At 33.3% G+C, this 12,504-nt stretch overlaps 1 protein-coding gene across 2 annotated transcripts in view; it reads left to right on the plus strand.

Annotated features, from left to right (window-relative positions):
- Positions 1-12,504, plus strand: part of TOMM40L (translocase of outer mitochondrial membrane 40 like) — a 64,534-nt gene that overhangs the window by 26,201 nt on the left and 25,829 nt on the right. For both annotated transcript variants that reach the window (XM_053704644.1, XM_053704650.1), the window contains exon 6: positions 3,987-4,092. In XM_053704644.1, the coding sequence (XP_053560619.1) occupies positions 3,987-4,092 (106 nt within the window). The remainder of the gene's footprint in view (positions 1-3,986; positions 4,093-12,504) is intronic.

Consider the following 12,504-nt stretch of genomic DNA (forward strand, 5'->3'; position numbering starts at 1 on the left):
TGTTGGCTCTTTTTTAAGAACAAAGTGACCTTAAAGGCTTGGTTGACACTGACAGACATACAACTCTCCTCACAAAGGGGTTTGTAAGTCTTTGTCCCATAGATCTACTCAGATTGAGCTTGACCATTCTTATTGTTCCTTAGAAAGGAATTATTTATTCTTCATCCTTACATTTCTAGATTGAACACTTGAAGGCTTTAGAAAAAAGTAATAAGTAATTGATTAAAAAGATTAAAACCACACAAGGGATAAGGATTTGCTTCTGCTGTTTGTACAGTTGTCCCCTATGTAATTGAATGAAAAGGAGTCAAAATTAATGAAGAGATCTGTTGAGCATATTCATAAAAAAGCTTGTGGACAAGTTATGAGGTTTAGATACTATTCAAGAATAAGATTAGTATACGGTACCTTAATAGAATATTATAGATCCATAAAAGGTGGCAAAATACCGATTATTTGTAGTCTTTGATAAATTTCACAATTTGAAAAAATAATCATTAAAAAAAAAATAATCATGGTGTAAATCATTGTCAAGTGATTGGATTTACTATTACTAGAGCAACCAGTAACATAAATTATTAGATACCACATTTATATACAACATTTTTCTTTAAGAAAATAAATCTTTTTTTTTTTTAATTTCAAAAACAAACAAAAAAAACATATTAGTTTAAAGAAAAATTACAACAGCACATACCCTTAGTGTTAAAGGAACACTCAAGTCAAAATTCAACTTTCATGATTCAGATAGAGCAGCAATTTTTAAACAACTTTCCAATTTACTTCTATTAATAAAATGTGCATAGTCTTTTTATATTTATACTTTTTGAGTCATCAGCTGCTACTGAGCATGTGCAAGAATTTACAGACTATACGTATATGCATTTGTGATTGGCTGATGGTTGTCACATGATACAGGGGGAGTGGAAATATACATATAACTTTATTTGTCAGAAAAAAATCTACTACTCATTTGAAGTTTAGACTAAGTGCTATTGCATTGTCTCTTTCTCATATATTTGTTAAAGTGAAGGTTAAGTTAGAGCCTTCATATTTCATTATAACACTTCTATGCATATTAAATATCTAGTCGCTATATTAATTTTTTGCAATCACTTTTTATTTTTATTATTTTGTACAGTCTTTTTTTGCTTACTGTTCCCTTCTATTCTCCTCCCATTAGTTGTTTCCTGATTTTTGATCCAGTGACGTATAGAGCGGTCCCACCCGCTCTATACGTCTCTAGTAGGCTCGTGCACGGTGACTATCCAAAACTGCGCATGCGTAGCGTTCCCCAACTCGCATAAATGCGCATGCGTTAAACAAGTTCATTGCCAATTTCAGCGCATGCGTCATTCGTCCGCAATATGTTACCTAACAGTGCTTAAATAAAATTTTCAGTGCGCATGCGCGAAACGGGGCCGCGCTCGCTTTGCCGATTTAAACAGAGATACTGGCGCATGCGCATATTGTCACAGTAGCTGCTGACGTCAATTGACGGCCGCCTAACGGCCAAAAAATCAATTAGCTAGCGAAAAAACGTGATCAGACTTTAACAACAACAAAAAAAAACGGGGTTGATTTACTGATAGCGAAATTACAAAGAAAGAATTGATATATCTAAGGAACGATGTAGAAGTAAAAGTATTGATGAATGAAACTGCCATTTATTTTTTGAGATAAACACAAAATTTCATTAGAACTGATCAAAGTTAACCTTTACTTTAACTATGCAAATCTACTGTATTTACTGGTCCTTTAAACATGAGGATATGTAGACCACACGAAAACGCACCAATGGCACTGGGATAGGAGAAGAGGAACAGGGATATTAAATAAAGATAATTATATAAATGATGGGTAATTGTTTGAGGGAGGAAAGAACATTAAAGTATGGCACGACCAAACCAGACAAATAGAGATAAGATTAGCACGATAGATACATTCTATATACAGATAGATACTGGTAGATAGATACAGAAAGATAGACAGATCTAGATACAGATAGATACAGATAAATATAGATAGATAAATAGATAGATCGAAGTATGTAGGTGATTAACATCTAGAGCAAAAAATAATGAATTTGGAGCATGGTTTAACATTTTGTAGAGACTTGATAATTCAAGCTAATGCTGAAGACTGCAGGTGAAAGATGAACGGCTTTAAGAGAGCATTATTTTAATTGTCTGGACACTCGCAGCTTTCCGTATCCAGTCAGGGGTCATTTTAAATAGTTTATTGTTAAGGAGAGCGCTGGGGGAGGCAAGGTAATAAAATAGGAACACTTCTGGCAAGCCGCACAATAGTGGAGGATCAAAAGCCTCTTATAAAAATGTAAAACTAACGAAGTGTCCGCAATTTCAGATAGAGCAGCCCTCCTCTGCTAGTTGCTTCTTTAAACTACTATATACCATCAGATGTGATTAACCCCACGGCTTCCAAAATATATGCAAAGAAATAAAGTGCAGTATTCTGTTAACCAGTTGGAGTAGGTGGTGTAGAAGAAGTGTACAGTGGCACTGCTAGCAAACAGTAGGGGTGCATCAGTAGCCCTGCTCTTCTTCTCTTTAAGAGTATTAACTTTCCGGCAATATAATAAAAATATAAAATTCCTGAACTTGCAGGACGATCATCAAAATACACTGGACGGTGCGCACAGGAATTTGACATGGGGAGATTAAAAATAATAGAATGAACATAAAAGTGTTCATATAATGCAATAAGCATTTTAGAAATAATGCATTTTTAAAATATATTATATGGTTGTTATATGGTACAATATAAAGTATATTTTATAATATATATTAAATTAAAGGTTAATATGTACATAAGAACAATATGCTGTGAAATTGAAAGGAATCAAGAAGCAGTTGTCAAAAAATAAGATTTCAATAATATTGTAAACAATATTGAGCAATGACAATTTCATAATACATAGATCAAAACTATCTTGAATGCTATAAATTTTGCATACATAACTTAGCTTCACTTACCAAATTATTATCACATACATTTATTTATATATATATATATATATATATATATATATATATATATATATATAGTGTATATATAAACATATGAAAATAATAATAAAAAATAGTAATATTAGGATGGTATTTAACAAAGTTAAACTTTACTATGTATACAGTACTAAAAAAATTATAACATTTAATACAATGTAACACTTTTATTAAATACATTAAAAAAAAAAAACAGCATTGCACAAGAAATAAAACACTGCCAAAAAAGTCAAGCCAATGCTGAAAAAAAGCAAGTAAAATATAGTGACTTCAAAAAATAAAGAACGGTCCATCATCTGATACAGTCCGTTGTTTTAGAGGCTACAAAAAAAACAAAATGAGCATGCGCTGTAACAGACAACAGCATTCAAAAAAATCAGACGTGCACTATTATACTGGTCACATACGAAACCCACAATATGGACAAGAATGACCCAGGGGGTGGAGCTTGACGGCCATTTTAGGCAGTTTAGAAAATAAATGTTTTACAAGAATACAGGTACAGCTTTCAAGCAGCTGTAGCATGGACCAAATTAAGAAAGCTAGTTTCATGTGTTTCAACAGGTAACACGTATAATAGGGTGTAGACTGTCCCTTTAACTTGAGAACAAATGTTTTTATTCAGCCCAGAACTATCTTGCTTTGTTTTATATCTATAAAGTTTTCAAATACCCTATTTAGATGCATCAACAAAAATACTTTACTGTCCCTATTAATACAGTGGTGTCCATTGATGTCTACAAACAGGCCAGATGTTACATTTCTGCATGTGGCATAGTCAGAGTTGCTGGAAATGTGCAGTGATATTCTGGTCTGTTTGTGACCACAAAGGGCTGGATTTGACACTGCTGATTTATTTTCTTTTTATATGTTTTCTTTGTTGCTCAGTCAACTCTTACTTTTTAGAGGTGAATGTTTTGTATTATGGCTGTAACTTAGTTATTTATCTGCCCCTCTCAGACCCATCACTCCAAGTTCCAGACCTGGCAGATTGATGCAGAGTACAGAGGGGACACTTGCACAGGGACATTGACCTTTGGAAACCCGGACATTATCAATGAATCAGGTAGTGGGAAACTTGCCCAGCAAGTTGTTATTGCAATTTGGTGCCAGCTTTATTTAAAGGGATAGTCTTGTAAAAAATAAACTTTTAGCATTCAGATAGAGCATTCCATTTTAAGCAACTTTCTAATTTACTTCTATTATCAATTTTTCTTCAAAAGTCAGCTTATGAGCCATCCCATTTTTGGTTCAAAATATGGGTAGCGCTTGCTGATTGGATCTCTACATTTAAACACCAATCAGCAAGCGCTACCCAGGTGCTGTACCAAAAATGGGTCGGCTTCTAAGCTTACATTCCTGCTTTTTATAATAAAGATACCAAGAGAACAAAGAAAAATTGATAATAGGAGTAAATTAGAAAGTTGCTTAAAATTGCAGGTTCTATCTGAATCATGAAAGGTAGGCATCTGGAGCTCTACATGGCAGTAAATAGTGCTGTCTAGTGCTCTTCCAAATGGATAACATTCTTAGAAAACTGCTGCCATATAGTGCTCCAGAAATGGTCTGGCTTCTAAGCATAATCCCTGGTTTTCAACAAAAGATACCATAAGAATGAATAAAAATTGATAATAGAAGTAAACAAGAAAATTGTTTAAAAGGACACTGAACCCTCAAAAAAAATTTGTGATTCAGATAGAGCATACAATTTTAAGCAACTTTCCAATTTACTCCTATTATCAATTTGGTCTCTTTATTTGAAAAGCAAGAATGTAAGTTTAGATGCCAGCCCATTTTTGGTGAACAACCTGGGTTGTTCTTGTTGATTGGTGGATGAATTCAACAACCGATAAACAAGTGCTGTCCAGGATTCTTAGATGCCTTCTTTTTCAAATAAAGATAGCAAGAGAATGAAGAAAATGTGATAATAGGCGTAAATTAGAAAGTTGCTTAAAAATTGCATGCTCTATCTGATTCACGAAAGAAAAAAATTGGGTTCAGTGTCCCATTAAAATCACATGCTCTGCCTGAATCATGAAAGAACAATTTTGTGTTTCACATCCTTTTAAAGCAATTTACTACCAGAGTATAATCGCTGCAGTAATAGTGACTGTGATGTAACTCCACAATTCTGGCATGAGAAAATTATTGTTGCTTTAAAATTAGAAACTTAATGTCTTTTGGCTTTGTAATGTGTGTTAATGTGTTAGAAATTTATATGTTACATTTTAGTATAGATTATTACTGCATACTCTATAAAGTTTGAACAAAACTTTTGTTCTAAATCTCATGTGTCTAGTCCTTAAAGGGACATGAAACCCAAATTTTTTATTTCATGATTTAGAAAGAGCATACAATTATAAACAACTTTCTAATTTACTTCTATTATCTATTTTACTTCATTCTCTTGATATTCTTTGCTGAAAAGCATATCTATAGCTTAGTAGCTGCTGATTGGTAGCTGCACATAGATGCCTCCTGTGATTGGGTCACTGTGGGCATTGCTATTTCTTAATTAAAGTATATCTAAAGAATAAAGCAAATTAGTTAATAGAAGTAAATTGGAATGTTGTTTAAAATTATATTCTCTACCTTAATCATGAAAGAAAATGTTTGGGTATAGTGTCCCTTTAAATTAAATCTGGAGAATGGACTATATAAAAAGTAAAAAACATTGTGGGAATCATTACTAGCCCTGAAATTCTGAAGTAAATTGGTTTTATGATTTTTGGGGTCTGAGTTTCTTCATGTGTTGCTATGAGCAGTTTAATCAGACTCTCCCTGTAGACAGCTAAACATTTATGCTTAAAAGTTGTAGAAATGTGTGAGCTATACTGGACAACTAGAGTTAAGCCGGTTGAGTTAGTGTTCTCACACTTTGGTACTATATGGAGGCTGATAGATATTCTGTGAGTGCTAGCAGATGTTAGTTTGACATATCATTGAAAATACTAACATATAGTTGTATATTACGGTTTAATATTGATGAGGAGTATTGAGGCTGTAATAGGTGAAGGTTTCGGAGCAGAGTTAGGCCCTGCCCCCACGGTTAGGCTGGGAAGTGAGGGGACCTCACAGCTGCACCTATATGTTGTGCAAAACTCACTAGGCCTCATCTTTATTAAGCATCCATTACATTTTCTTTCTTTTCCCATAAATGTCCTACTTAATGCATTTATTATATTAGCATTAAATAAGCATTACAGGTGAATTGAACCCTTGAAGGCAAAGGTTGTTAAATTATGGCTGTGTGCCTTCCTAGTCAATCAAGGGGTTAAATCACATTGTGCTCAGAGACATCAAGGGTTAAGTCATAGCATAACCGTGTTAAATGCAGATTTTCAAATGCTTATGACTATTGAACTAGGGATAGACCGATATCTTTTTTTCAGGGCCGATACCGATTATTGGACGCCTTTCAGGCCGATAACAGGGGCCGATATTTTGTACATTTTAAAGTTTTGAAAAATCAACACAATTTCTACACAAATCTGATACAAACTGAACATGCTTATTAAAATTTTAAACATTAAAAGTAAACAACTGGAAAAAATAAAGTGCTTGAAAATTAACTTATTAAATGGCTTCCAAAAACATAGAAAAATGGTGTAAATACCTTTAAACCTCAGACTGATATAAAATTAAATTTAAGTCACTACTGTAAAGCTAAACATTACACACTTTCTCAATACTCCCAGTTAGAGCTGCAATAACTAATCGTCATAATCGATTATGAAAATAGTTGTCAATGAATCTCATAATCGATTAGTTGGTTTGCAATTAGTTGATCTGTGCACAGCACCAGCTGCTTCACTCCACTGAGCTCCTGCACATGGTATTGTGTTTTATGGTTATGTCCTTAGCCTAAAGGACGTCTACAGACATTTACTTTGTTTTTTTCTATGCCAATCAAAGGGTAAAATAAAATATTTAAATTAAAAAATCGTCAAATATATCAGCTTTAGTAAAATGTTTTGTAAATGTGTAAAATTTATCAGAATGCAACAAATAAAATCAATCTGCTTGCTAATTGCTGTCACAATAGAACATTATGTATTGCTGACCCCTATGAGCAAATCAAAAGTAATTTAGTTCTGTATACTTTAGGGAAACTATGTAGCTTTAAGTGCCACTTCAAGATCACATTTTCCATTTCACAAATCATATACTTTTGTTTATACAAGTCCATCTACAGGCCTGCCATTGGGAGTATGGTAGTTGGTAACTGAGCTCCCAGGAACACCTTGGCTATTTATTATTAGATGCCATGTCCAGCTTATATGTGCTATAGATGATTTGTGTCACTTAAAACTACACAGAGCTAAATTTCTTTTGATTTGCTCCTTATCGGTATAATCGGTAAGTTTCTGGCCAATACTGATTATTTCAGAAATTCCAAATATCGTCCGTAATAATCGGCCGCCACACCGATATATCAGTCTATCCCTATTTTGAACATTGCCATTTGCGTCACCCTGTTCACTATAATGCTTTATTACTTTTTGAACCATAGTTTTTATCAACGAGAGAGACACATTTTTAGATATGTTACAGCCATAACTGCTACATCAATCTTCATGAAATTTGGTAAGGAGTTATTTATTCCATTCTATTATTTAAGATTTTTTTTTGGCAATATAAATAAAAAACTACCCCATACTGATATTTATATTAATTCTAAAATGTTATGTGAATCTGGAAGTAAATTGATTCTGGTGTTTATTTTGATCTGACTGCTTATTCCATTTCATTTGTATTTGAGATCTGGCTGATGCATAATGTTTGGCTCTAGCAAGGTCTAACCAGACTGATGTCTGACCACACAACTGAAAACCGTTTTTTAACCTAGTGCACAGAGAAACCGTGCACACAAGTTGCCGTTAAAAGCCTTAATATCTAATAATTTATTGTGCACACAGGCTGCTCACTTTGTAAAAACTTTATTGTTTTAAAGTACTTATTAACATGCTGATAGGATATTTTTATAACAGGTTACAAAAAGCAAAACCTTTTTACAATTCCTTCTTAGCACCACAGTAGGAGCCTTTTGTTGATAGTTGCGCTTTTTTAATTTTGTGGTCTTGATTCATGACACATGCTTTTGCGCGTGCACACAGCAAACACTGGCAGTGCAGCAATGCTATAAGTTAAACCTATAGTTTACGTGCCGAACTGCAGAGAACTGCTGGTCCAAGCGTAAACTGCCACTTATCCAATATATATATATATATATAATTATTTATTTTACTTTATCTTTTTGCAAGACCCTGTGAGTGATTTCCTCTTTGCTGCTTTATATATATATATATATATATATATATATATATATATATATATATATATATATATATATACACATACATACATACATACATACATACATACATACATACATACATACATACATACATACCTAAGGAAATCAGATTATTTTTTTTTACCATTTCCCCTTTATCCAGTAGAATTTCTTCTCCATCTGTCATTGATAGCAGATAACCCTCTTTTTGTACTTTATGGATGTGATTAAAAACAACCCATTTCCATTGCTTTATTATTTAAAATTGTTATTACCAAGCTCCTGCAGATGTTTATTATGCATTTTGTATTCATAAGGAAGAGAGCTGCATCTGGGATATGCACTTAACGTACGTCTGTAAGATAAAAAATAGCTTTATAGCAGGAAATTAGAAATTCTGTTCTTGCCTTAGACATTAGAATCTGTATAAATAACCATGTTCCTCTACAATATAACCAATATTCAGTATCTTTACCACCTCAGAGACCATCTGTGCAAGTTTTTCATGTTTTGTATATGAACTCTGTGGTGAAATATCTCTTTGCCAATTCCTATATTCTGCATCTGTTTTCAAGTGTATCCGGCTTAAAGGGACAGTATACACTCATTTTCATATAACTGCATGTAATAGACACTACTATAAAAAATAAAATGCACAGATACTGATATAAAAATCCAGTATAAAACTGTTTAAAAACTTACTCCCAGTTTAGCTCTGTTGAAAAGACTAGCTGGAACACCCACTGCAAGTGGTTCTATAGCAAAAAAAAGCAGACCCCACCCCCTCCCTCTTACTCTGCATAAGAAAAGACTCTTTACACAAACGGGATGAAGCTGGAGTAGGTATACATCAGTATTCTCCTAAAACTTTGGGGCTTGGTTAGGAGTCTGAAAATCAGTGCATTGTTATTTAAAAGTAAGCAAAACTATCCATTAAAAAAAAGCAAAAAAAAAAAAAAAAAGCTGTAAAGGCTATATAAATGGATCATCTACAAAACATGCAAAGAAACATCTAGTGTATAATGTCCCTTTAATTATAATTTGTAAATAGCAGAATATGAAAAAAGAGTGACTCTATTATATATATATATATATATATATACACACTGTGACAGTTTAATAATATGACTCTGTTTAGACAGTATATTATTACTTAGATCTGAGTGCATGTGGCATAACATTCTAAATCCATAAATGTAAATGTATCAGCAGCTACTTAAAGGGACATTGAACCCAAAAATTTTCTTTTGTGATTCAGATAGAGCATGTAATTTTAAGCAACTTTCTAATTTACTCCTATTATCAATGTTTCTTCGTTCTCTTGCTATCTTTATATAAAAAAGAAGGCATCTAAGCTTTTTTCTTGGTTCAGAACTCTGGACAGCATTTTTTGATTGGTGGATGAATTTATCCACCAATCAGCAAGGACAACCTAGATTGTTCACCAAAAATGGGCCGGCATCTAAACTTACATTCTTGCATTTCAAATAAAGATTCCAAGAGAATGAAGAAAATTTGATAATAGGAGTAAATTAGAAAGTTGCTTAAAATGTCATGCTCTATCTCTGAATCACAAAAGAAAAAAATTTGGTTCAGTGTCCCTTTAACTTAGCATGTTGGTTAGATGACTCCATAAAGTGACAAAGGTTTATATGCAGTAGGGAATCTCATGCGCCTTCAGCTAATCCCTTCATGTACTTATGTCTGCTTCCAACAGCCCTTAGTAGCCTCCATGCCAGGAGTCCCTATTTGTGACAGGTACAAGAAAATGTCTGGATTAAGTTTGTGTGACACCTAAATGAGTAATTAAACGCACAAACAATATCATATACAAGGCGCATTGTTTCATCTTTTGTGTACTGTTAAAAATCTATGTGTGCGCATAAGCGTTATAGAGAACGTAGTTCCAAAACCATAAGACTAATATATCTGAGGAAAGGATATGGGTAACGGCACAATTGTGAGCTTGAAGGCGTTTATTCAATATTTTTTTACGGTTTAATATTGATGAGGAGTATTGAGGCTGTAATAGGTGAAGGTTTCGGAGCAGAGTTAGGCCCTGCCCCCACGGTTAGGCTGGGAAGTGAGGGGACCTCACAGCTGCACCTATATGTTGTGCAAAACTCACTAGGCCTCATCTTTATTAAGCATCCATTACATTTTCTTTCTTTTCCCATAAATGTCCTACTTAATGCATTTATTATATTAGCATTAAATAAGCATTACAGGTGAATTGAACCCTTGAAGGCAAAGGTTGTTAAATTATGGCTGTGTGCCTTCCTAGTCAATCAAGGGGTTAAATCACATTGTGCTCAGAGACATCAAGGGTTAAGTCATAGCATAACCGTGTTAAATGCAGATTTTCAAATGCTTATGACTATTGAACTAGGGATAGACCGATATCTTTTTTTCAGGGCCGATACCGATTATTGGACGCCTTTCAGGCCGATAACAGGGGCCGATATTTTGTACATTTTAAAGTTTTGAAAAATCAACACAATTTCTACACAAATCTGATACAAACTGAACATGCTTATTAAAATTTTAAACATTAAAAGTAAACAACTGGAAAAAATAAAGTGCTTGAAAATTAACTTATTAAATGGCTTCCAAAAACATAGAAAAATGGTGTAAATACCTTTAAACCTCAGACTGATATAAAATTAAATTTAAGTCACTACTGTAAAGCTAAACATTACACACTTTCTCAATACTCCCAGTTAGAGCTGCAATAACTAATCGTCATAATCGATTATGAAAATAGTTGTCAATGAATCTCATAATCGATTAGTTGGTTTGCAATTAGTTGATCTGTGCACAGCACCAGCTGCTTCACTCCACTGAGCTCCTGCACATGGTATTGTGTTTTATGGTTATGTCCTTAGCCTAAAGGACGTCTACAGACATTTACTTTGTTTTTTTCTATGCCAATCAAAGGGTAAAATAAAATATTTAAATTAAAAAATCGTCAAATATATCAGCTTTAGTAAAATGTTTAGTAAAATTTAGTAAAGAGAGCTGCATCTGGGATATGCACTTAACGTACGTCTGTAAGATAAAAAATAGCTTTATAGCAGGAAATTAGAAATTCTGTTCTTGCCTTAGACATTAGAATCTGTATAAATAACCATGTTCCTCTACAATATAACCAATATTCAGTATCTTTACCACCTCAGAGACCATCTGTGCAAGTTTTTCATGTTTTGTATATGAACTCTGTGGTGAAATATCTCTTTGCCAATTCCTATATTCTGCATCTGTTTTCAAGTGTATCCGGCTTAAAGGGACAGTATACACTCATTTTCATATAACTGCATGTAATAGACACTACTATAAAAAATAAAATGCACAGATACTGATATAAAAATCCAGTATAAAACTGTTTAAAAACTTACTCCCAGTTTAGCTCTGTTGAAAAGACTAGCTGGAACACCCACTGCAAGTGGTTCTATAGCAAAAAAAAGCAGACCCCACCCCCTCCCTCTTACTCTGCATAAGAAAAGACTCTTTACACAAACGGGATGAAGCTGGAGTAGGTATACATCAGTATTCTCCTAAAACTTTGGGGCTTGGTTAGGAGTCTGAAAATCAGTGCATTGTTATTTAAAAGTAAGCAAAACTATCCATTTAAAAAAAAGCAAAAAAAAAAAAAAAAGCTGTAAAGGCTATATAAATGGATCATCTACAAAACATGCAAAGAAACATCTAGTGTATAATGTCCCTTTAATTATAATTTGTAAATAGCAGAATATGAAAAAAGAGTGACTCTATTATATATATATATATATATATATATATACACACTGTGACAGTTTAATAATATGACTCTGTTTAGACAGTATATTATTACTTAGATCTGAGTGCATGTGGCATAACATTCTAAATCCATAAATGTAAATGTATCAGCAGCTACTTAAAGGGACATTGAACCCAAAAATTTTCTTTTGTGATTCAGATAGAGCATGTAATTTTAAGCAACTTTCTAATTTACTCCTATTATCAATGTTTCTTCGTTCTCTTGCTATCTTTATATAAAAAAGAAGGCATCTAAGCTTTTTTCTTGGTTCAGAACTCTGGACAGCATTTTTTGATTGGTGGATGAATTTATCCACCAATCAGCAAGGACAACCTAGATTGTTCACCAAAAATGGGCCGGCATCTAAACTTACATTCTTGCATTTC

The sequence above is a fragment of the Bombina bombina genome, chromosome 1 (assembly GCF_027579735.1).
Source record: "Bombina bombina isolate aBomBom1 chromosome 1, aBomBom1.pri, whole genome shotgun sequence".
NCBI classification, from domain to species: Eukaryota; Metazoa; Chordata; class Amphibia; order Anura; family Bombinatoridae; genus Bombina; species Bombina bombina.